This window comes from Coloeus monedula (genome assembly GCF_965178545.1).
Source record: "Coloeus monedula genome assembly, chromosome: 5".
Lineage (NCBI taxonomy): Eukaryota > Metazoa > Chordata > Aves > Passeriformes > Corvidae > Coloeus > Coloeus monedula.
In genome coordinates this window covers 33,852,419-33,879,975 of record NC_138785.1, presented here as the reverse complement: position 1 = coordinate 33,879,975, position 27,557 = coordinate 33,852,419, and the positions used below count along the sequence as shown (strand labels likewise).

General features: G+C 38.9%; 1 protein-coding gene across 4 annotated transcripts in view; it reads right to left on the bottom strand.

Annotated features, from left to right (window-relative positions):
- Positions 1-27,557, bottom strand: part of PPP3CA (protein phosphatase 3 catalytic subunit alpha) — a 175,639-nt gene that overhangs the window by 93,093 nt on the left and 54,989 nt on the right. For all 4 annotated transcript variants that reach the window (XM_082281599.1, XM_082281600.1, XM_082281602.1 and 1 more), the window contains exon 2: positions 7,462-7,662. In XM_082281599.1, the coding sequence (XP_082137725.1) occupies positions 7,462-7,662 (201 nt within the window). The remainder of the gene's footprint in view (positions 1-7,461; positions 7,663-27,557) is intronic.

The window sequence follows — 27,557 nt, the reverse complement described above, 5'->3', positions numbered from 1 at the left end:
TAGACTATCATTTGTTTTCAAGATTCATACAGAAGTAGATGGTGCTGTCAATACTTTCCTCTACTTCCCAGTTCCAATCTGTTCTCCTGAAATCTCACCTATGCAAATGAGATTGTGAACTAAGAATGAAGTAAACTTTGACTTGTTTCTAACATTTACCTCATTTCAGGCAAAGTTAACCTTCCTATGATGAAGGAGAATTAACTGCAGGCCATTAAATCTGAGAGTGAGAATAATTTGTAGAAATGTGTCCAGGTCTCAGGGGTTACTGGTCCACACAGGAAGTGTATCACCAGTACAACGCAGCAAATCAAACTGATTTGAGCAACTCCAACAGGAACATTTGCAACTCTCATGCATCTCCAAGATACAGAAAAAAGAGTTGTACTGTAACCAGCATCCTGTTCTGAGGGCAGACCCCATCACACGCTCACTTCTAGTATCACAAACAAAATTAAACATGCTTTTTACAGATTAATTTATTGAATGTCTTATGGCAAAGAAAGGAAAAGTGTAATTCTTATCCTCAGAAGTTACAGGTATCTAGATTTCAAACCAGCAATTAAGTTTTAAGACTTGTATGTCTGAAGACACCAGCCATTCAGAAATGCTCTGCTATTTGATCACGTATGTGATTTTTTCATGGCACATATGAAAATATTTCAGTTATACATGTCCTGGGAATTCAATAGTTTCTTCAACAGTAATCACAGTACATAGGGTTTAACCCTAAGGGTGAAATGAAGAAATTTTAGATAAAAGTACTTTTACTGAACTTTTATTGAATTTCAGACAAACTCTCCTGTGCTAATATGGATAGATCTTGCAATACTTGTAGATCTCTAATAAGCAATCTCACTTATTTTCCATGATGAAATGCTATCTTAAACTGCTTCAAAGGTAAAATTCAGAAAGAACTGGTTTAGTTTGACTCTCAGATTGGATCAGATGATTGACATGTATGCTACAATTCAATGTAATTTTTAATACTATTCCCTTTTACTACAATGCAGGCATAAATGCTTCTATTAACTCATCTTAACATTGACCGTGTTATCTAGAAATTCTTGCTGTTTACAAAGTTTTAACTTCCACAGCACTAGCAACCCACTAAAATTATTTCATGCTACCAAGTGAGAGAAATTGGGCAAAGGAAAAATGTGTGTGGAACATGGGGAAAAATTCAGGACACCCTATCATCCCACAGAATAATGTACCCAGAGAATATCTGGCAAGCCTCAAAGATCATAAAGGTACATGCTGGCAGGAAAGGGCTCTCCTTCTGTAATTTTTATGGACCTGTAATCCACAAAAGTTTCCAAAGGTCAACTGACTTGCCACAGTTGTTCCCAATTTGTCTACAAATGCCTATAACCTTTTCCCTTCCATCAACTTAGAGTTTCAATTGCAAGAACTCCCTGTGTGTTCACAAAGACAAGCATTGCAAAGCAACTCAGGTATTTAAGTAGGGTCTGCATAATGCTGTGACATCAACCAAGCCAATGGAATTTTTTACCCAAAGACACTCAACAATAGTGCAAGTGGGTGTATTTCCCACTAGCATGCATAAGGTCAGTACTTCCAAACCTACTGGAAACACACACCCTATCTTACATTATGTGATGCGAAGGGAATAGCAAGGAAGGCTCTGCAAATAGCAATGGTTTCCTTGCATCTACCACAGCCATAAACATGGGAGTTGCTAAAAACAGGACTAGTAGAGGAAAACAATATGGCCATGGAGTTCTGCAGAGACTGAGACACTTTCTACATTGCAAGAATAAGCTTTTATTCCGTCTTCCCCAATGCTCTCCCCTCATCACTTACCAAGCTGCATGCACCTGGCAGTTCAGAAAGCTTTGAACACAGGCTAGCACAGAGTGAGGACTTCCTTGATGAAGTATGTGAAGGTTTAAAACAAAAGTAGATGTTGTTTTGCCTATTCTCCATTTTTTCTACATGAAGGAGTAGCAGATGCTGGCCCCTGTGCCTGTGCATAGCCTGGCTACAGTCACCAAGTCAGAAACCGCTGTCATGGACACTGCTGGGGTGGCAGCCACAGACAGCTGTCTCAGTAATATTTGTACAGTACATTTCCATATGCCAAAAAGCACACATTTATAAAGATGTATATGTTTTAGGATTTTGTGTTCTTAGTTTACTGGAAGACACTCTTGTTCGTATTGATGGGCAGAACTAGCTAAAAAGACTGCACACCGAGCACAAAAAAATGAGATATGTCAAATGTGACAAGAAAAAAGAGCACACATTAGTTGCTTTTAAAATAGATATCAACAGGGAAAAAAGACTTATCTTAAAGCACCAATATACATCTTACAAGCTTATTCACTTGTGCAGTCATATGTGCAAGAGGTATCATGCTATTTTCATTCAGGATCTGTAAATCTAACAATATCCTCAAGGAAAATAATCTAAAAAGTACAAGCAAAGATGTACAATGATAAATATTAGATAAATATATCACTTTACAGTTCTAGGTCTATCCTGTAGTTAAGTATGTCATTTAAGGAGCTATACATTAAAATCACAGAAATGCTAAGGTGGGAAGCTCATACAGCACAACATGTTAGCTTCAAAGCTGAAATTGGCTGTTTTCATTAGCTACTTTGCTGTTAAAATCCAATTCTGCAATATGATTCTCTGGGTTTTGTATTTTAATCCCAGCCCTTAGAGATTAATAATGCTACTTAACCTGTTGTAGCTGGTCATTTTTGCATGTGCTGGAAAACAACAATTTATCATGTTCTAAAAGTGCAGGTTTGGTTGCTTTGAAAAGGACCAGTCTTCACACTTAGGATGTGACAGAATTAAAGCTTCAAGTACAACCTCTCTTGCATATGCATTACGCTATGAATTGTTCTCCATGCAGTGGATGGAATGAACCATACTCATGCACTGAGCAATTCAAGTTCTGCTCTCTTCATTTGTGCAAAACATGCTTTAGTTACAGAACTTCTACAAACCTTACTCTGAATACAACTTGCTTACGTATTTTCAACACTGCTCAGCACGGCAGTTATCTCCTAAAGATGTGTGATTTACTGTCTGTCTTCAAAACACAGGTGAACTAAAGGTCCATTTTACAGACTGAGAGCCAAGCAAGAAAACACTGCCATCAAGTTTTACCTAAACTTGTTTTTCTGACACAATCCATTTAGAAATCTAAAGAACTTAAAATATAAAATAGCTAATGCTGTAATATTCAGAAATATGTACATACATTCACAGCACGAGAAAGTCACCCATGCACTGAAGTCAAAGGGACATATGCTTGGCATGCAGTTAAGAATGGTCAATACCCAAGCAGCATATTTTAGATTTGGAAGTGAGAGCCCATAAAACCATGCAGTCAGTCATCATGCAAAGAAAGGAGAGTGTGTATCACTTGTCCAAAATCACTCTGTATAGTAATGAACCTCTGTAATAAGGCTACATAAAGCTACCCAGTTATAAATCTGGCATTCCCAAGTGTACTTTGGAGTGTGACTTCAGTAAATATTGCTATCAGAGTGGTTCAGAGATATATTTCCTTAGCCTTCTAGAAAAAAAAACCCCAAACATTAAAAATGAGCCAATTTCTCCATGTGTCATTATACTGTTAGGAACATGATACAGGACTGGAAATTGTAAGGCTGCCATAAAAACATCTTTCCACTGAACAGCTATAGTCTAGTGGTAGATCAACCTCATTCAAGACACAAGCTTAAAATGAAGTTCACAAGTCTCCAAGTGAAGAGGTTACAGATGAAGTCGGCCAAGATAACGTTGCTTCAACACCTCCCAGATGCAAGAAGAGTCCTAATAACAGAGCACTTGGGAGTCTCTTATTTCAGGCTCTGTTCACATTCTTACCCAGTGAGCAGCAGCCCAGTGTAACAACAACAGCAGGAATTGCTCACTGTCACTGTAAGCCAGACCTGCAGTGAACTACGCATGCATGCATGGAGCAAATGATGAGAATCTGAGCTAAGCTCACAAACAGGTTCCTCAGAAATACTTCAAAAGGCTTATAACCTTGCCAAATTTGAAAATAAAATGTATTAATTCAAAGTGACAATCACATTGATGGTTCCAGCTAACCACAGACACAGAGTAAAGTTTTACACATAAATGCAAAATAATTGATTGTGCATTCCACATTAACGCTCTTTGCATGACTTGTGCCCAATTATGCTTTTCTCACTCAAATTCAGGCTTTGTATGTACCCACTTCATTGCACACTTTACTTATAAACAGAACTCTGATACTTTTTCTGAGGACAATTTTATCACCCCTTAAAATAAACAAAAGTGACATTTCAAATGACTGGATGGCTGCACAAGGCTTTAAGAAAGAATTTTTCATAGTCTTTAACATTTATCAAGAGTATCACTCTAATAATCCACAGTGCTATCACTTCTACAGTTACACTCTTCTATTTTCCTTTTTTTTGATGATCACCATCTTATAAACCAGCTACAGGAACATATTTTTAAAAGATGAATGCCTCTCCCACAAAGAATGCCATATTAGGAGGGTTTATTAGTGATTTATGACTGTCATTCTTCAACAAGACTGCTTCTCTTTTATAAAACCTAAAGTTTATTTTTTATCCACTCTGAAAAGAACAAACAAAACCACTGATAATGTTTGAAAAAAGCTTTCCTCTACTGCATAGCTATTTCCTGACTGCCTGTATACCTGGCACTTCTACCACATCACCAGTCAATTGATATTCTCTTTATCCAGTCACCTGCTGTCATACTACTCATACAAAGAAAACTGTCAGGCCCACAGCAACATGCCTCACAAGCTTTCTCAACCTCCCCCTCACTATTTAAGTTCTTCCTTCTTTTCATGATCACTTTCATAACTACAGCTCTCATGTTTGTTCATACAGAAGATTAGCACTTCTCAGCTACCCTGCTAACACGCATGAGGAGCCCAGCTTTCCTGTGCTGGCTTAAAAGAGAGTAGCTACCAGCCACCCTGAAGAACGCTGCAGTATCACAATCACTGCATGAGAATAATTTCAAAAGCAGGAACAAAGCAAGGTGTAGGCTTAACTGAAAAAAGAATCAAAGACTTAAATTATACCACTGTTATACAATGGGGTAAACTTCAGGAGATTAATCCCCAAAATATAATTCAGAACAATTCCAACACCTTCAAATGAATTTAAGAAAAAAAATTTAAAGAGAAAAATTAAAAAGAGAAAGAGAGAACATTAAACATGGGCTTTGAAGATCAGCTGGTGCACAACACACCAGAGCTGTCCTCCTACAGTCTACATCTCTCAACTGATTTAAAAAAAAAAAAAAAAAGTAGAAATTACCACCTAAAAAAAAAAAAAAAAAAAAAGAAAAAGGTAGAATTTTCTGTGTGTCTGCCACTCAGTTATGGACAATGGTTCTACACCTCTACAACTTCTTCCTTTGTCCTGAAGCGTCAAAAATATCTGTAGAACTTTATTCTCAGTTGACTAAGGGGATCCTTTTATTCATCCTATTTTCACTGTTCATCCATGAGCTGCAACATGATTGACATCTTTTCCATCAAAACTGTACAGCAGCATGACAAGCTAATTATTATTTAAAAAATGATACACATTACCTCTCCAGGTCAAGCTACAATCCTCTAGCTGGACGTCATTTTTAAACTTACAAGCTTTAATAACTTGTGCATCATTCTAGTCCAGATACTACACTCAGTTTCAGAGGTTTCCTGAAAATGAAGGCTTTATTATTTCTATGTAGTTTCTGGTGACTGCTACCAGTATTGCTAATAAAAACTGGTAGCCCTTCTTCTGCAACAAATGACTATTTCTTGTAATTTTATCAGGGCTCTCAAGAAGCAAAAGTGACAAAATGACCTAGCTTCTTAAACCAAGTTTTATACTTTGGCTTCATAGTTTCAACTGGCTGGAATTAAATATCTTTTACCCCCCAGCTGACTTTCTATGCCACAGAGCAATTAGTTGTCAAAAATGCATTAATATCCAATAGCAACAACAAAATACGGGAGGAGGCATATTAGATCAAGCAAATGCATTCATACCTTCAGAATGCAGGGGGAGGCAGGAGACAATTAGAGAAGGAAATTCAACTAGAAGGCATTTCCTGAGGATTAATGAATGGGTGATAGTGTTTGATAGTCAAGGGCAGGATGGGTTCTGCAACCGGCACACTTCATTAATCCCCCAGGCAATACAAACTGGGATTCTGCTAATTTTTTTCTGCACTTTTTATTTTCCTTAACATCTAATTAAAATTTCCACTTAATCTGACACCATCATTCCCTCACAATCACAGAATGGTTTGGGTTGGAAGAAACCTTAAATATAATCTAGTTCCAATCCCCCTACCATGGGAGGGCAAGTCCCACTGGACCATGTTGCTCAAAGCCCCATCCAGCCTGGCCTTGAACACTTCCCAGGATGGGGCATCCACAACTTCTCTGGGCAACCTGTGCCTCACCACCCTCATGGTAAAGAATTTCTTCCTAATATCTAATCTAAACCCGCCATCTATCAGTTTGAGGACATTCTCCCTTGTCTTGTCACTGCATGCCTTTGTAAGAATTCCCTCTTTCGCTTTCCTTTAGGCCCCTTTCAGGTACTGGAAGGTGCGGTACAGTCTTACCGAGGCCTTTGCTTCTCCAGGTGGAACAGCCCCAGCTCTCTCAGCCTCTCCTCTCTGCAGAGAAGTGCTCCAACACTCTGAGCATCTTCGTGGACCTCCTCCAGACTTGTTCCAACAGGTTCCTGTGCTCCATATGTCAGGAGCTCCAGAGCTGGATACAGCACTCCAGATGGGGGTGTCCCTCTGCAGAGGGGCAGAATCCCTTTCCTTGCTCTGCTGCCCACCCTGCTTTTGATGCAGCCCAGAACACAGATGGCTTTCTGGGCTGCAAGTGTATATTGCCAAGACGTGTTGAGGTTCTCATCCACCAACATCCCCAAGTCCTTCTCATCACCTCTGCTCTCAGTCCATTTTCTGCCCAGCCTTTATTTGTGCATGGGATTACCCCGAGCCACATACAGGTCCTTACAGTTGGCCTTGTTGAACTTCATGACATCCAGAGCCCAATGCTGTCTGTATGTCTGAACAGTCCTACTATGATAAATAACATCCATAAAATTACAGAGTTAATACCTGGTGGAAAAGGCCAGGTAACTTCAAGTTTCAGAAAGTAGTTCTTATTTTCTCCTAAAGACTAAACATGTTCTCTGCCTTAGAAACAGAAAGGACTCAGCAGATGTAATTCTTTCCACTAAATTACAAGCTGCTTGATGGCCTCCATTATCCAGTGGTAGCAGACAAAGAGCGAATCAAGTATTGGAGAGAACAACTGATTTTCAGCTGCCTTTGAGTGCCTTAGGAAGCCACATACACTAATGCATTACTGAACATGTCCCAGCCAGCAACCACACCTCTCCATCACCATAACTCCACACTAACCTGTGACAGGTGCATCTATGTCCAGCAAATTTTTTTCCTGGCGGAGAATCGAAGCTCCCTCTGTTATTATTCTCAAAGCAACACTCTCTTCCAGTCTCCCTTCCTTCATAAGGTGTGCCTTTAAGATATCCACACGAGGTTTTCCATCATTATCAAACACTTCCTTGGCTGTGAGACGGTGACTTGGAGGAAATGGGACAGCTAGGTGGAAAAAAAACAAAACACGTGGTCACTCTTTACAGCAAAGCTTCTATTACTGGCACATTTCAAAACATATCTCTACTGCAAAACAACTTTAACATAGATTTTCTACTGCCTCTTACAATTTGTGGTTTAAATTGTATATAGATTTCCAAAGATACCATTAAAGTGCACGTATTCTGCAAGATATATTATTCACACATGCAAGAAGTAATTCATGCTTATAAAAAAATTGAGAGGAGTATTTAAGCCATAATTACAGGTAGATACATTCAAACAAGTCCCCCAAAAGGCACGGGAGTATCGGGGAAAGGAGGGAACAGACTCTAAACTGCTCTGGTAGAACTAGAGAACACTGAGAGAGATGTTATCCATTAACAGCATAACGTGCACATGCAAGTGCAAATATTTAATACCTGTGCGTGGACATGCATAGATACACTCCAATTGACATTCTAAAATCCAAGACAGAGATCTCTCTAATGACTTTGGGTAGGAGGATGTAAGATGTTTTCCCTGTAGAAGTAATAGTTTGCTACACAAGATACATCTGAAGCCCACCAAAGCGCACCTCAGTGCGGAACAGACAACTCCCGCAAAGACAGGGCAGAGGATGTATCAGTTGGAAAAAAATGAATAAATATGAAGGTTGCCCTGGCAACATGGCAGCAACCAGCAAGCTGCATACTGTCCTCACGTAAGGTCAGAGGCATGAACTTGTATGTTCCTGCTCTTCTGGAGCCAGCTGGAGCGAGAAGGCTTGGAGGTGATGCTGTCAGTTGCCAGGATGAGGCTGGAACATTATCCCAGCTTAACCCCCTTTCCCTCGCAGCTCAGTCGGAGCGGCATTAGGCAGCGCCTGCCTCGCCAGCCACAGGGTAACTGTCCTGATCCCTGCCACAGCTGCAAGAGGGTCAGGTTGTTCTGGAGCTCCAAGCAGGGAGAGGAGGTGCCTGCAGGGCCGGTCTCAGCTGGCCACATCTGCAGTGCAACCCTGTCCCTGCCAAAGGGCCTTGTACCCTGTGGAATGTCTCACTGGCAGCTTTGCCCCATCACAAGACATGAAACCTTAACACAGAAGATCAATATATCTGTTAGCTTCAATTTTCTTCTAATTTCACCATCAGCAGACTTCAAAACCCCATAACTCACACTCATTATTTAAAGTTCAGACCAAGCACTCTTCTATTACACTACCAGAAGTAACAGCAGAAAATAAAACATTTCACTTTATGCAGTTATTTTCCACTGACATTTTTAACACAAACAGCTTCAGAAAATGCCCTTTCCCCCACCCCCAATCTTTGGTTTTTGCCTTTTTGCTGCTCCAGCAGTCCATTCACTGAAATAATCTGTGGGGACTAATGAATGTGGGTGTCTAGAATACACTGAAGCCTGACTGCTCTCAGACTTCAACATGGGGCAAAAAGGGAGAAGGTGAAAATTTATGAAAAAAACAATTTATTATGCAACACAGAAAAATAATAATCTTTTCTAAAAAATGGAAGGTGAATGATAACTCAGCAGTTCTCCAATTCTCTTTTTACAAAAACAAAACTGTGGAAGGGTACCTAGTCCTAATGATCCTGCATTTCCAGCATGGAGGAAGGAGGAAAGGGAAAAGTTGGTACATATCTGCAATCACTTTGGCTGGAAGAAGCATATACCATTAGCAAGACAACAGCCACTGTTCCTCCCTAAATGTATGATAATGCACAAACCTATGCAGTGCACCATTACTTTGAGGTATGTATGCTGAAAGGACATTTTTGTATTTATAAAGACAGCAAAACACAGATGCAATGACAATAGCAAACAAAAGCTATGACGTAAAACCTGCTGATATAGAAAAAAATACGACATATGCTGCAGCACTGTAAGAGTTCTGCAGGCAGAGCTCTAACAAAGATGTACCAGTACCTAATTAAAGAAAAAAAGATACTGTTCTAACAGCAGATGATTCATGATTAATTAGCAAAAACATGAGTGACTGAATAGACCACAAATTGCATCTTCCATTATGAGAATATTAACTTTGAATGTACACATACACAGAGCTTCCTCAGAAGAACAACGTAAGAAATGGTCATGTTCATGCAGAAGTCAGTTAAACATTATTTTTACTGGTAACACCCACAAATGCCTGCATCAACCAAAATCCTTTTATAAATACAACAAACATTTAACTTCCATTGCTTTACAGAGAGCAATATTACCATCTGAATACACAGGTATCCATCTGTTTCTCCATTCCTTTTTTCTTTTTCTGCTTTTTTAAACCTATGGTATCAACAGATATAAATAAATAACAATAAATGCAATAAACTTGACTGTTATCATAAAGAAATCCTAGAATCTCATCAGACACCAACTGTGCACACAGAATACACAATGAGGAAGAGCATGGAGCTGGAGAGGAGGCCACCAGGGAGAGGCAGGAAGAGGAAGGAGTGGGGACTGAACTGCCAGCACCGAGTTCCTCGCCAGGGCACAGGCCCAGGGGATGTTTTTGTAAAAATAGGTAAGAATCTGTGTTAAGCAAAGGCCATAAAAAGGGGAGAGGCAATAAAATGTGCATATACATAGAAGATGTATTTTTAGAAGTTTACAGACAAATCTCACTACAAGACCACCACACAAGACTCATGCATGCCTAATCATACTTTGTAAATCTTAAAACCGGGACAAGTGTTCACTTACATTAATTTCCTTATATTGGCATAAAAAACAAATAAACAACTATTCACCATGTGAAATACGACGCTGGTGGTTTGGTAATAAAACACGGATCACAACCAAATGCAAAGAAACAAAGTTTTCAACCCTTTTAAACTTCAGCCTGTCAGTAACATCCTCCTGAGATCTGAAAACACAAGAAAATACTCTAACCACTTATTAGTGGGGGTTTTTTCCACTTGCACTTTCAGGTCTCTTGAGCATGTTCCAGCAAATGGAGGAAAAGATCAACCTGTTCTTTTACTGTTCTTGCAGGCTCCTGCAAAACCCATCTTATCGTTAACACAGCCACTGCAAAGGTCAGACACCATTACTGTTTCTCTCAAATATTAAGCAGCCTGTCTGGAACAAATAAATAAACCATAAAGAGCTCTGCTTAATTAGAGTGGACTATGTGTGCACACACAAATAAAATACAAGCATGTGGCAAAGCAAGCATTATTTTGTTTATATATTATTCATTTTTAAATGAAGCTGTATACTAAATTAATACTCTCAGAGGAGGCTTCCCATAAGAAAAACTCTTTCATCAATATTCAAGTTCCCTGCAAATTATCTCCCTCTGTAATGCTTGTCTTGTAATTTTATATAACTTATGCTGTATGGCTGTACATAACTATGTTTATAGCACACCATACTTTTATGATAAATAAATGTTTTCCTTTTTATTTGTAAGGAAAACACACCAATAACTGCTAACATCTCAATAACCCAATGCACTGCATTTGTCTGATGGCAGTTTGCAATTCTCCATTTTGAGAAACACATGCGCTATAGCAATGCCCAGAGCACAAGTTATTAAACACATTGACACTTTGTCATGACACTTATGCAAAGTGCAAAAAAAAATTAAAAGGTCACTCTTCAGCTTCGGGTTTTTTACATCTACTTCTTCATAACCTTCAGATTCAGTATGCATAAAAATTTCCTAAAACTATGATAAAAATCATCTCAAACTCCAACAACACTGTGTTTTTTAAAGACAGGAACATTTTTAATATTTAACTAACAGGTTCTGCAGTCTGACTTTGAAAATCTACACCCATTTTATAATGTGTTTGAACACATAGCATAATCTTGAGCAATCCTGCTGAACAATAACATCCATACTGGGAGTTTTTACTATTTAATCAGAGTTCTGCATTTCTGCACCACACTGGGTCTGACAAAACTATGCTGCAACACAAAGAAGCAGACAGAGATCAACTTTTCGACCTAAAGACATTAGTTTAACATTACCTAATTCCTGCACAGTTGCCTACGAACTTCTGGTTTACAAGGTTTCTATGAACCTAAGGGGAAGGAATGATGAATTTTTTGTTTTCAAGAACTCTTCTTAGTTCAGGTGACAGGCAGAAACAAGAGGATGAGTCACTGTCATCCACAGCTGCTAAGGGGAACAGAGTGAAACCCCCCAGGCAGTGCAGAGCTCACCAAAGTGGTGGAAAAAGGAAAGGGCACTGTCAAAGATGCTTGCCCATGGAGGACATGGAGTTCTCATGTGACAAACATCCCCTCTCCACAGATTTCCTCAGGCACCACATGGACAATGCTTTCATCTCCATACACAAGTTTTCTGGAGACAGATTCAACCATTCAAACACACTGAATCACCGGGACCTCTTTTTTAACCTACGTATTATTTCCTTAGCAGGTACTTTTTAGGAGTACCATACAGAAGGGTGAGTTATTCAGAAGACAAAATTCATTTTCAATATAAAATTTTGTACTACAGCATTTGTAACATGTTCAAGTTCTTATTTGCTTTTTGTGTACTTGGCAGGAAAATATGTCTACACCTGATAAAAAAAAAAAATCCAACTATTTATTCAACAGCAAAACGGCCAAACCAAAATCATCTCAGTGGAGATAAAAGTGGAACACATGTTCTGATGTTTTCTAACAAAAACTATCAGGTTTCATTTTACATTAGCTACTGTTATTAGAACAGGCACTGGAATTGGCAATCTCTCTCTAAAAGATCAAGCTTTCACCTGCTATTTTAAGACATGACGTATTTGAGGACTGTTTTTACTAAATCTGCTGCTCACCAGATGGTGAAAGCGTTGGAAATTAGAATCTGGAAAATAAATCTACAGTATAAAATAAGAAGAGCTATGAGGATTCCTATAGAAATTTAGCATGAATTTTTCTTCATTGCCAACAAGTTCTTGCAGTGTAATCAGAAGCGCTCACAACCGTATTTGCTAAAAGATGTAATTAAATTAACATCACTCATGAGCAAGGCACTTTGCTTCACAGAAAGCTGAGGTTTTCACTGGGCAAGCCAGTCAATGCTGCATAAAGATAGAGTCCACCAAAAAGAATGTTGCATGAAGACACCTTTGAGTAGCAGCACCTGTATGTGAACCGAACTGGGAGCAGACAAGAGACTCATTCCTCAATAAAGCCCACATGTACCAAATTCAGAGAGAAAAGAGAAAGGAGCTCCTTTCACAGACATCTCGGCTGACAACGTGGAAAACAGGCCACTTGACAAGAGGCAGTAACACCTGTGGCCTAGAAAAAACAGAAGGTACTACAGGTTGGCAAGGAAACCGCTTCTCACAAGACTGAGATGAGCCTTGCTAGCACTACTTTTTGATGTACAAAAGCTCAAGCTAAAAAAATTTTTAGAGGAAAAAAAGACACTTCATCAAATATCCCAGTTCCAATGACTATTTTTAATATATTGTGACACTTCAATCACAACTGGGGAACATAACAGCAAAGACAATTGCCTCAGAGAAGCTCACCTGCCTATCTGGACAGAAGCTATGCTAGGAAGGTGTTTGTAAAAGGGCTGCGTCAACCATATACTGATCCCAATGTATTGCCAAGCTGTTTCCAGACACTAGGGCCGTGGCCTCCTAATTGGTAGGCTTCACCCCCCCTTCACTCCTCCAGTGAAATGTCCCACTCTAAGACAACCCATTCAAGCACACTACAAGCAGCCCTCATTGCAGCGTAACCCTGTGATACCTTAGGAAGCAAAATACCTTTGCAGGATTTGAGCCTCAAACTTACAAGGGAAGGATTAAGTCTCACCCCTGTGCACCTTGTTACTTCACAGAAGGCTGCCGCTGACCAGCTGGGAAGCTGGGACTTGCACATTGTGCCAGAAGCTATGTTGGTACCTCTCAATCATATGGATAAGTTTTTGACAGATGATCTCCTCTCAACTGCCTCTGCCATTTTAATGAACATACAGGGATCTTTTTGCAAACACATGAGTGGCACTGCAAAGAGGAAGGACAATAAAAGTCACCATTAACTTGGAACTACAGGGGATGAAATCCTGTCATTTCTGTCTAATTACCAAGCTCAGATGTGATGGGTTGCCCCTGGCTGGATGCCGGGTGACTGCTCTTACAAGATGAAAGGCTACAGTACTACAACTTCCCACCACTTCAGGAACTGCTATGGTCTTTTCATGGCATTACTTGCCTCCTCCAGAATACAGTACCTAACAATAAGAAAAGTATACAGCAACATTTTTCTTCAACTCTTTAAAAGAGCATAACCAATCGCCTCATAAACTCAGGTCAAATTATACTTGGAAAGAACAACCGTAAGTAGCTATGTCACCTTCAGTCATCTCAAAAAAAAAAAAAAATTCCATTGAAAACAACACCCACTACTACAGGATTTGATTTTCTTTATATTCAACACAGCAAGCTTTAAAAACCCTAAAGAAGAATTTACACAAAGAGGTTCTTCAAAGGGGATAGAGCAGGGCCCTATTATTCTTACTCTGGGCTCAAATGAAGAATAGTAATAAAAACCACCAAGGCCTGGATAAACACACAAGATTCCCTTGGTGGTTTGACTCTTGACTGGTGAATTGATTGACATGTACCCATCTCAAACACTGTGAACACTTTTATAATAAATTTTAGCATTGGTATCAGCAACATAGATAAATGTGTGTATTTCTGTAACAAGCCAAATTAACTCTACTTTTCAATCATTATCAAACAATTAGCAATAAAAATGTTTTTGAGTTTCTCAGAAAAAGTCTGGGGAAGAAAAAGACATCAGAACTTTTCCAGAACACTTACAGGCAACAGACACATCAGAGAGCACAGGAACCCTGAGAATCTAGGAAGAGGCACAGGTTGAAAAGGGGAAGGGAAGGAAGTACACTTTAAAAGAATTGCATGAAAGAAAAGCCTCCTAATTCAAAGAAATGGGTCTGTATGAAATATCAAATTGTACTGTATGTGGTTATATACTGGCAGCATTCCCAGAATATCTTCTGGCCAACTACTGGAATAAACAAACAAATCCTACCAGTCTTAAAGAGCACAAACAACACACATCCCTATAAAGTATTACAAAAGAGTATTCTTTCCTTGTGTTTGAGTTCATATGCAAGTATCTTTGACATTTACGATCCACTCCTGTCCACAGTTCATGGATAAAAACCAACTACAAAATAAAGTAGAGAGGAAAAATTCAGTTCAACAGGAAACATTCCCAGTTAGGACCAACACATACAGTAAAAATTGGAAAATGTGATCATAGCTTCCTGGCCTCATCAGAAAAGTTTGTTTTTCTACTTTGTTACACCCAAGTTTTTCCATAGACCTCGAACTGAATACTGTTGAGCTTTGTTTTTATTAGCTTTTGGAACAGAGAACAATAATTACCCAGAGTTTAAATTCCTTTATAGGAATTCATTTGGACAAAAGAGTCAGGGGAAAAAGAACCCTGTAACAATGGAAAATACCAAAGGTCTTCCAAGACTTAGATAAGGAATCAGGCACAGTCCTCCATTTCCCAAAATACTTGAGTGATGGATAATTTCTTTTCTACAGTAAAGCTTCACTATTGTTCCTAATTGGAGGCAATTAGGAAGTGATTGCCTGTCAAATTATTTCAATCTACTGGGAAAAAAACCCAATCAATCTCTTTTAGACCTGGAAAACCTTCAGGTATCAATCCACATTTATGGCACCATTTTCTTCTGATTTTCTGGTTCAACTTTAGTCAGTTGACACTACCAAATTTCAGTCTCTTATGTGACAAAGGTAGCTAAAAGGGGACTGCAAATAATTCCTCACCTACAAACTGAATTCCTTCTCCAACCTTCTGAGCATAATGAGGTACCTTTACCACTTCTGGTCAGAAATCAGCTGAGCTTTGAGGACTAACTCAAAGTTTCCAACAACATGCAAAAGGGCAGGGAAGCAAACACCATTTCCTTTCCAAAGCTGTTCCATCAGGGCAAGGTTTAAATACAATCAACATCTAGCTTCCAAAAATTGACCACTGCAGAGTCTGGCCCTTGTCACACAAATTTCTTAAAACAAGTCATAGACTCATAGAATGGCTTGAATTGGAAAGAACCTTAAACAGCATCCTTAAACAGCATTCCATCACCTCTGCCACGGGCAGGGACACCTTCCACTAGACCAGGCTGCTCAGAGCCCCACCCAGCCTGGCTTTGAACTCCTAAAAGTAGGAGAGATGAGCAAGTGCAGGTAAAGCAGCCTTTATATGGAGATACTCTGTTTCCTACCACTCCTTAAATGCCACATTACAGAAATTGCTCTGCTTAAATGTCAGCCTGCAAAGCTGATTCCTGGAACAAGAAACACCAGCACACCTCTTGCTGCTACAAGAAAGTTCACTGGGCAGAGGAACTGAAAATTCCTGCTAGCACTACTAAGTAATTGTTTAAAAAATACATCTTACATTTCAAATTTAGGGCTATTTGGCACCTAGCAATTGATAACTTTCCCAAAGAACGTTCAGCCTACCGAACAAAGACAAGGGGGTAGGGATGCTAACAGACCAAGGTACTTTACTGTCGTTTTCAGGTTCTAAGCTGTTGAATGCTGACCAAAGGACTTGCAAGTAGCATCCTTGAATCACCTAAGTTTTATTTTATTTTAACTTTTTTTTTAAAGCAAACTTTTGGAAAAACAAACAAATAAAAAATTCAAACACCTTACCTAAGTCAATAAATATCAGGATGTAAAAAAGATTTGAAGCATTATTGTCTGAACTATGCCCTGTGAACTAAATCAAAAATTTATGCTGACCTGTAAGTGTCTTACAAAGTGACTTACAAAAATAACTATGTGTAATGACCATGTGTAGCTGGAGCCAAATTAACCTTAAGAAGAAGATGGAAACAGCAGTTGATATGTGGGTGTTTTGTTTGTTTCAGGTTTTGTTTGAATTTTTGGATTTTTTTTTTTTAATCTCAGAGAGCTTTGCCTGTTTCAGTAGCATTCTTGCCTTTGACAGAAGTTTAAAATCAGCATACTTCTGGATGAGTGAATCTCTACTGACTCACACTGGTTTATGGTATACAAGGAACTGGCCCAAGCTCTGCACATACTAGTGTGAAAAACATCATTTCAGAATTCCACTAAAACTGAATTCTGCTTGTACAGGCATAATCAATAAACAGGAAACACAGGCATTAAAAAAAAATCTGCACCTGATTATATAATAAAACTAATTTGTGCTAGGCTACACCTATTATTCATCCAATAAAAGCCCTTTCTTATTTAGGGGTCAGGTCATATACCTGGAAAAACAACATAGAAAGGCACGAATTTTTTTTTCCCCCCTATGCAGTTAATTGTCTAGATACTAACAGTCCTCACAGCATGGTTTGGCTTTGTCTGCATTAGGATTTAGGGACATACACTTCATGTTATGCAGAGTCATATTTTAAACAAACAAACCCCCCACCTCAGTCTTCACTATACTCAAAGAGTTGAAATGGCTGGTTTCTCCTGGATAGAACTGCATTCAGCACATGCTCAGTACAATTTGTTTCTTCTCGCCTGGTATCAGAGATACAGCTTGCCAGTCCAAACTAATACCCCAGTTCAAACCAGAACATTTAATAGGGGAATTCAGTGTTTTGTTTATAGAAGGGACATGAGCAGAAGGCAAAGTCAGCTCTCACAGGCCCTGTAAGCAATGGTGCCTTTCCCTCCTGATGAAAAGAACTGAAAGTCTTCCATGAGACTGTTACGAATAGTTTCATTTACAACTTGTTCCTCTTCCAACATGCTCAAAGGACTAATTTTCCTGTGCTGTTATTAGAGTTCACATAGATCAATACTAAAGATTATGGACCACATTCATCACTGTGCTATGCTGCTGTAATGCCATTAAACAAATGTCCTTTCTAATCCAACATTAACGGATCACACTGAGCTTTGAAAGTCGGCTCAGCCTGTTCACGATGTCAAAATAAAACCAAACCAAACCAAACCCCAGTGACACTGGCATTAATTTCAAGTAATGTGGCTGCAAATCAGCCCTGATATTTTTGTTTGGTTTTCATGGCTTGCCTCTACCAGCACTTGTATCATGGAATGTCTACACGGAATTTCTGCACGGAATTTCTGCCTCGGACTCATCAGCAAAGCACATTTATTTCCATCAATTAACCTGGACTTCTGCAAAAAGTTGTTTTTATTTTAAAAGGAGCACATGCAGAATTTGTAAGAAAAGAAAAGGAACATTTTTAAAAGGCAAAATTTTGTTGATTGGAAGATTATATAGTTTGATAGGCACTCTTTTTTTTTTTAACTTTTTTTTTTTTTTTTTCTGGGTATATATGGCAGCAATAGTTTCAAAGCCCTCAGTAAAAGCTTCTAGTCCTGTATTTAAAAGGATATTTAACCCAAATCCTCTTTTTATTTATTATAGATGCTTTTACATCTTTTGTAAACCATATCTTCCCTCAAATCTCAATTGCTGCTTAATAAACGTTAGATAAAAATAAATCTGTCTAAATTTACCATTTTGCTCATACTCTCTGCAACATCCTGTTCTTAAGCAGATCATTGGAGTTTAAAAAAAACCAGCTTAATGAGGCAGTGAAAGAATCAGACACCTGTGCTTTATTCCCAGATCTGTTGGGTAAAAGCAATTCAATTTTCACTTGCCAGTGACTAAACATCCAGAACATGCATAAAGACCTCAGCACTGGGGTGCTCAGTTCTGTCATGCATCATTGTGTGTTGGTCCTGGTGACTCTGTGTGATGCCTCTATGAAGACTAGCACAGTATAACAGGATTCCCAGCACACTTCCCAAAAAAAAAAAAAAAAGCCATTAAAGGAGCACAGTTACCAGAGAGACATCAGGAAAATGGGACTCTCTCATTTGCTAATGGCAAGGTGGCATCAGGGACTTTAGGTCACATCTTCGGTCTCAAATCCCTTAATGCAGAACAGGTCACTATTATTTCAAACCAAGATCAAAAAAGGTTTCAATCAGCCACAGCTTACCTTACCCAGTGAACTGCTGTGGCTGAGAGACCTTAGCACAATGCCATCTTCCCCTACCTCGACCAAGACCAAAATATTTTTCCACAGATAACTCTAAAGCCCTGGATCAGACTGAAGGAAAGGAAATGTGATGCTCCAGCCTACGCAGATGCAGACATCAGGGAAACTAAATTTGTGCCTTTGGCTATGACGGCCACTTCCACATTTGACATTCAGTCGTTCCCTAGACATAAAAACGGCTTTATCTGTCAGGAATTTTGATGGCAACATTGCACTACTGCATGAAAAACTTTTCTCTGGTCCTAAGAAGTCTGAATTCTATTTTTCACACTGAACAGTTAACTTTTCAAGACAAGCTGAGGAAACTTTTCTCCTCCAGGAAGAAGTAAAAGAGTATAAGTGCACCTTCCCAGAGGAAAGAACTTTTACTCCTCCTTGAACTCAAGTTTCATCTAGCCTGAAAGGAAGGTATGGCTACAAGATTAAGGGGGGAGAAGAACAGAGGGACAGCTGTGCAAGTTATTGCTGCAGCATGGCAGTATTAATACCAACAGAAGTTAGTACTAATAATGAATGTTTGGACAAATAAAATTAAGACATTTTTCACAAAAGGAGCCATAAAAAGCCAAAAGCGGCAAACAGGATTCAAGCGCTCTAGAAAATAACTCAAGTCTCTTAGATTTCTGTTTATACATGAAAGTAAGCACCATTAGCCAGAGGAGAGGCCTTGGATGCTATATATCAGAGAAATATAAAAACCAGATCCATTCACCAGTGGATTGCAAATGACAAGACACAGCCTACACATTTCTCAATCTTAATCTTGGTTCTTAATCTCTCAAGACCACTCACTCACTGTATTATCAAGAGACAAGCTTACCTGTAAGGTTCATCAGAATTTTTTTATTAAATTACCTTAGCAAGAAACAGGACTTTACCTGTGTGATATACCACTATACTGACATTACTGATCTAACTAATATAGCTGACCTGCTACATTATTATATATTACAGTAATGAAAGAAAGCAGGACTTGGAGAAGCATGCCATAACCACAACCTAGCACCAAAAAGCCATCCAGCATCTGCAATCCATGACGTGCTGCTTGGCTTTTCTCTCTCAGAGTGCTGCATTGTTCTGTTCTGTTAGATGCAGTAATTTATTTCAGTGTATAATCCTGACCCAAGGAAAACAATTCTGACTGAAGTGGAACATGGGGTTGTTTCTTTCAAATAGATTCAAGGGTCTAGTTCCTGCTACTTGCAAATCAAAGCAGCATCTTTCCAAGAGCACAGTTACTTCTCACGCTGAGCAATGGGCTTGCACTAAGTATCTAATAGAGGCCTGAAGATAAAAGGCACATTTCATGAATCAAATTATGGGGTACAAGGACAGAGAATTCACTAGTTCTTGCTTCATGCAGATCTCCCACTATTGCAAGAGAGTCCGCAGGAAGGTCAGAGATGCTCGGGGAAAAGAACACTTTATAAAGAAAGAACATTTTACAGCCTAACCAAGCAGTGGGAAACAAAACAAGAAGATTTTGGGTGCACAACACTATCATCTTCAAGACCTCTGGTCTACTGCTGGCCTCTAAAATCAAATGGAGTAACAATACCAATGTAAAAACTGGTAATTCCCAAGGCATTCAAAATGTAGGAATATTTAGGGGTTTGGAACTGTCTCCTCTTCCATTCTGTTTTAAAGGCAAATTTCTGATGCAGCACACCTTCAAAACCCCTGGCACGGCCTCAGTGGGTTGTAAGCTCAACCTGTGGGAGGCAGAGTCAAAATCTATGCCTTAGTGACCTGAAAGGTGACCTGAAAGATTTGCACAGCCAGTACCACTTCTCTGCATGTGTTGTGACCAAGGCAACAGTTACTCTGGGGACCAGCGTAACAAAACGAAGAGCCTTCACAATCTGCAGAGGTATCCCAAACCGAGCAATGTGCTGTACGAATCTCCTGTATCAAAAGGTTTTCTGGGTTTGTGGAGGGTTTTTTAAATAAATTCAGCTCCACACCATTAAAAGTAATTGCAAAAATTACAGTGATTACACTTTCGGAAGTGATTTCTAACTTGTTACCCTGCACCACTTGCAGAGAAAGCATTAGTACATGTAAGGAGGACAGAGACTGCACATAGACATGAAGTATTTATAACACCTATCTACGCACAATGATTCTAAACAAAACTCTCTGATATGTTTTGTATTTAACAGACAATCTGTCAAGGAAATAATACACACCATGGTGGTATCAAGACAGACTGCTGACACCCTGGTTACACACTCTTACATGTTTACTAATAAAAGAGTGAATTACAATTACAGAACTTGAAATGATCTTAAATACTCACCAGCCTGTGTTTGCGTGCACACAAGTGAAAACTTTAAAGATTACAGACTTTTAAAGCCATACAGAACTAGAAAGAAGTACCAAAGGATATACTAACTTGGACTTCCTTTTCACACAAAAAAATCCACATCACACACAGCTGAAAAAGTAAAAATGCTTCTCCAGGTTTGCTGACAGGTAACATTACACTGCACTGATGTGAACAATTGGTCACTTCTCACAGTGCTGCCCTAAGAAATCAAACTAGTTTTGTAAAAGTTTGGGCGAGTATGTGTCTTAAAAGTCTCTCCGCTTTACACAAAATTCCATCTGAATTCGAAAGGTAATGGACACTAATCCACATGCTCCCAAAAGCCTCAAGGATCATATCTAGCACACACACTGAATGGCTGCAAGACTTCTAAACTACATTAACTCTTGATCAATACAAATACAAGCACAAACCTCCAAAAGCACACAACCACCAGAAACATCTATTCCATGTGGAATTTTTGAGGGAATAGGTAAAAAGAAATGCATCTCAGGGCTGTGAGTACCCCAGGCAATTTGGATCCTCAGAACCTTCCAAAACAATGCATTATACCCAAAGCGTATGGCAGAAGAAACTCCTCAGTACAGGCTACATTCATTCATTTGGAGCCAGATCACTAGAGCAACCTTGCCTCTGTTCACAGAGTTATCTTCAGCAAAGCCATTATCTCCTGAAGCAATATTGCTCTGAGAGAAGAACGCAGGAGTCTCTCAAGCTTTATGAGCAGTCAGTGGGCAGCTCCAAGCTTGACGTACTGAAATGCTATCTTTTATCACCAGAGAACTTGAGGGAGAAGATGAGTCTTGCAAAAGCCCTCCCTATTCCACATAAAAAGCACATACAAATTAAACCCAGGCAGACATTGCAAGTAAGGGCCCACTGAGGGACAGATGTTTGCATCCACCTTACCCTAAGGACTAATTGTTTATCAGGTATAAAACATTTGCCCTGTTATGAACGTCTTCAAAACAATCAAAAATGTACCGAATGCCTTTGTTTTCAACTTAATAATCTAGTTTTTTATGAAGTTTTCCAGCACAGAACAAATTAGTGAGATGGTAGCAGTTCCCAGCCCTCCCATTCTGCTAAGTGTTCCTCAGGAATACTACTGGAGAGCTGAAACAATATTTAAACTTGCTATCAGACTTTTTTTATAGCTTTTTTAACATTTGTGACAAAACAGATATTAAGCAGAGTGAAATGTCTGCTTTTCCTGACTTAAGAGCAGCTTTCCAGAACAGCCTACACTGCTTCCTTGTAAAGGAAGCTGAAGAGTTGCATTATTAATATATTGCCTGAACATCATGAAAAAGACAAAATATTCCAGTATAAAAAGAAAATCGCTTAAAGAGAAATAAATTTATAATTAGTCAGTACAGATCAGTAATCACCTCTGAATTGAAACTAAGTTTGTTTTTCTCCCTAAAGCCTGTTATGATACACAAAACCATTTTTCTGTACTTGTTAAAACCAGCTCCTTGTAGACTATGCAGTAACTGTCAGAAAAACAACAACAAAAAAGACTATTTGAGACCAAAATGCAGCCAATTAATCAGGTTCCAGTTCTAATACAGAGCAAAGCCCGTCTTTTGCCATTCACTTCACACTTTTCTAGTAATACGCATTTAAAAAGACTGCAGAATTTGCCTCTCTGCTTCCTGTCTTCCCCATATACTAAAACATCAAAATTACTATAAAAGAAAGCTGTATTTCTCACAATACTTACACTGTATTGCACCAGATTTATTTAACAGGACTGATTCATGTCACCTAACACAGAAAATTTCAGTGGGAGCTGCAAAGACCTAAGTGATTTTCATCTAATTTAGTTTCGAAAACATGTCACTGTGTATCTTCTGAACACTGAAGTCTAATTTATATCTTTTTATTACAGTGCAGTAAACTACTGTGGCCTGGGTGTGCGGTGGTGTGTATAGCTGTTGCAGTGGGGATACTGCAACATGCATATATCAAACCAGGAGTCCCGTGGAAAGGAAATATATATGGACAGACAGATTCTTGGTAGCTGTTTCAGAGATGTTTATTTCTCCAACCGCATGGCCGGGGCTCTGCCCAGGAACTGTTCCAGTCACGGCACCCGAGGGTCCTTCTGCCCGCGCAGGGAACACAAACCAACCCATGGGAACGAGGCTGACCAGGGCCAGGGAAACCCCGTGTCTGTGGCCTCAGGGCCCCTCTGCCAGGGCTACATGGCAGGGGAGGGACCCCAACACCTCACCCGTTTTATTTTAATAAAAGGAGAATGAAAACAACTGGATAAACATAACAAGAACAGTTTCAAAACAAAACAAGCCACCCTCCTGAGTCTTTAAATGTCCAATCAGATTCTGTGGAACATCTTAGGGCTGACAGAAGGGAGACAGAACTCTCTGAGCATGCTTTGTGGGGAAACTGAGGCAGGAGAGGGTTTAATTTCTTCCCTCCCCCTTTTCATCCCCCACTCGGCATTGGAAAGGGATTTTTGGGGAAACAATTGGCAAAAGCATGGTTTTGTGAGGGAAACCATGGATGAAAAAATGGATTGGGAATACACTGGGGGTAACAGGATATAGGGTAAAAGGGAACGGTGGGATTAGGAAAGGGAGACTGTAGGGAGGGCTTACAATGGAGATATTGTCTAACATGACTACGATTTTTTGCATATATACTGCCTTTTACAGGAACACCATCAGGCCCAGTGACCTGCGATGCTTGTAACCCTTTTCTCCCTAGCACAATTTTGAATTCCACCACCTCTCCATCTCCCTATAATGTTGGGGTCCCTCCCCTGCCATGTAGCCCTGGGAGAGGGGCCCTGACATATAGCTATTACTTTCCAAAATCCAGCTAGCACTCCAAGGGTAACTAGTTCCATGCATTCCACCTACCACCCCACTGGCGACCACGTAATCTGTTGGGAGTCTGTGAAAATAAAGTTGCTGATGGGGTGGTTTTGCTGTTGTTGTTTTGGGGTTTTTTTCCTATTTGGAGAAGAATATGTTTCACCTCAACTGGCAAAAAACCTAGATTTCATTTAAACTACAAAATAGTAGATTTAATTACAGTCATTATATGCTTGAAAGTTTTTTTCTTTCCCCCATCTAGCTCCTTCAAACTTTGTTAATCTTTGACTGTTCTGCTCAAACGACATCTTTCTTTTTTGGAGAGATATTTTGTTTTCCTGAATAGCTTTAAAGAACAGTCTTTTGTAAAATTATCACCACTTTGTTAGACAAGAGTGAAGCAACTTTACTTCCTAACAAAACTGGTGGTGAACAAAAGGGAAGAAATTTGCTCTGTTGAAGGTTAGTATTTCTAGTATTACCTTCTGCACGAAAAATACAGAACACCCTACACTGAATTAGTAGTAAACAAGCACTGAGGAAAAACAAAGCAAAACAAAACAAACAAAAAAACCTGTGGACATGCAAGCAAGACAAGAGTTATTTTTTTCACTCTTTTTACTGCCAAGATGATGGTAATGACTGGGACAAGAACTGTTAAGTCAGAACCAGTACCCATTTGCCTTCTACCAAACTACTGTCTATTGAATTCACAGCAAAACAAATCCCAACCTGAGTTACTTCTACAAATGAATTAGAAGACACTTGTTAAGAAAATCTAGAATTCATCAGATATTGAATCAAATATTAGCCACCTGGCAGCCAGCAATACCTTCCTTGTATTACCCATTCAGTGTTCCCACTGTAAAACAGAGATTAATGCAACAACTACATTTTAGATGCACATTTAACTGAGTGCTCCATCAGCTCTGAGTTGAGTCCATAAATGGCTTACTTTCCAGCATAATTCACATTACAAGTAAGATCCACTGACCTTTAAGAGGGTGCAGGAAAAAAAGAGCAAACCATTTAACTACAACTTTCTGAGTACAAGTTGAAGCATTTTCAATTATCTTTTATCAAATAGTGAGTGAAATAGAGGAGATTAAATTAAGTGCACTTCAACTGAATAATTTTCTGCAGAATCAAGCAGTCTCAAATTGCTCTGGAACTTGATAAAGAGTAGAAAATCCTGCATGTAAGTGAAAAGCAAATACAAATATATTACACGTTATATTTGTATGATACAAAGGCTTTTCTAAGATTACTATTATCTTAGCATTAAGAACATAAAGATATTAATGTTTACTAAGTAGGATTTAGCACACAAGAAACAAAATCCTTTGTGCTTAATTTCTTGAATGTGTATTAACAAAGTCCAAGACTGCCACCGGGAATTTCCCAAAGCACCAAAGAATCCATGCCTTATCCAGATGCAAGCAAGCCAGAAAGTTCAAACTCTAGCTTCTCAAGTTTTATCACTGTCAATCATGTTGTCACAGAATAACTTTCACTTTTTTTTTGGTTTAAAGATTAGACTAACAATAACCTCAAAGACTGCTGGGTTAATTGCAACATCATCCATAAAGGAGGAATGTGGGTCTAAAAGATCTATTTCCCTGCTCCCCTAGATGCAAATAATATTATAGTTTCCAACCTTCCTCATGCTAGTTCAGTACAGCATGTCCTAATTAAACCTTAAAAGTTAAATAAACACATTAATTTTTACTAATATTGATTTTTGGCTCTTGCATTCTTGCTATTTTCTACCCGAGGTACCATCACACATGTGCTTTGGCAAAACCTGCATCATCTCAAGACCCCTGCCCTTACGGTGTCTCGTACAGGTCTAATCTTATTAAAAGCCTGTGGAGAAAATCTGAAAACCAAAAGACTTGGCTGCTCAAAGGCAGTTACCACACTTTTAAGGCTGCTGAATTCAAACTCAAACCTGTTTAATGGTTGTGTTCTGTGGAATACATTAAACAAACACAGTACATGGATAGCCAGTCTTTTTTCATTATCTGAAGATCTTAAAAGTTGTGTTCCTGCCCTAATAATTTAAAGATACTTAAATATTAAAATGAATATGTAATGGCAAACTCAGAAGGATAAATTCTACATTTAAAGCTTTACGATCAAACTTAATTGCTTCTGATTTAACTTCTTTTGGGGGGAAAAAACCCCACCTACTTACTAAAGTCTCAGTCTTACACAAAAAGTGATTTCTAAATTACTTTAGTCCTACGTTCATACTTTCTATATTGGCGATATCACTGTCAGAATCTACCCTGCTTATAGTCAGGGGCAGATACGCAGGAAATCCAGTAATCCAAAATCACAAACTCTTAACTAGCAACCATCAGTTGAATCAGCAACCCTGGCTGACAGGACAAACAAAACACTACTGAATTTATGATCTTAGTTTTCCCTCTTCTGCAGGCAGCCAAAATAATCTTGAGACATTTATGTACATCAACTTTAGCAGAAGATGTCAAGCAAGTTAACTTGTTTGTCTATTCCCCATCTACCCCAAGCTTAAAACCTTCCAAATGGAATCCCAGAATGTTTCCTGGCTAGAAGCAATGTATGAAGCTGTTTTCAAGAGGGAAAAAGAAAAAAAGTAAAAATTGTTTGGGCTAATCCAGCAAGCAAGAGGAAAATGTTGTTCCTTATAACAAATGCAGCCCATGATGAATGGGTTTTCTGACATCCACAAAGTCCAAGAGAATGGAAAGAAAATATTGCATATCCATCTTTTCCATATGAGGGACTGCGATTTTTTTTAAATTGAGACAACACAGATAAAACATATTATGCCTTCCTCTACAAATGAAGGGCCTTGGCAGAGATCCTGCAAAAAAGAACTGATCTAGTTTCCACAGCAGTCCCTCTTACCTCAAACTTCATCCTGAAATTTTTGGGATGCATGATGGACTGCTTCCAAATTTGTTTTTCTCTTTGGAATTTCAGACTCAATAATTAGATGAGCATTGTGAAATCACAGCTTCAGCAATGCTCAAATCCAGCAACTTCAAAATGAGTTAGATGTTAACTGACAGACATTTTAGCACAGAAGGGCCGCTTCTCTGTGCAAGGAACCAGGTCTGTAAGTAAGGAATAAAGTATCACTTTTCATAGGGTGTGGAAGAGCTGCATTGAATGAAACACTTAACAATTCACTTAGCTGAACAAACTTCTTACATTTTCCAGCAAAATACAACACAGAAACACACTGAAGATGTATTTATTGCAAAAATCTTGCCACAGGGAAAATAATGACAAGCAAAATGCAAAATATATACTCATATATACATGTTAATGGAAACAGCTTAAAAGCCTCTCCTCTGGAGTTCAAAATGAAGCTGCAATCACACTGCATTCCGTTTTCTTTTTCCATCACTATGAAGTGAAGTCTGCCATTCGCATCCTTTAACTCAACCTGGTTACCTGAGAAATGGTATTTCAAATGCAGTATTTGAAAGACAGTCTTGGCCTTACCTTTCAGTGTTCAGAAGCACATATTTGAGAAACACTCATGGCAAAACACAAGCACAGAATAAACACATCTATAAGGCAAGGACAGAACAGGGACATGCATGTTTCTCTGAATAATAAACTGGTACAATTAATTAAAAATAGAAAATGGCAAAATAAAACC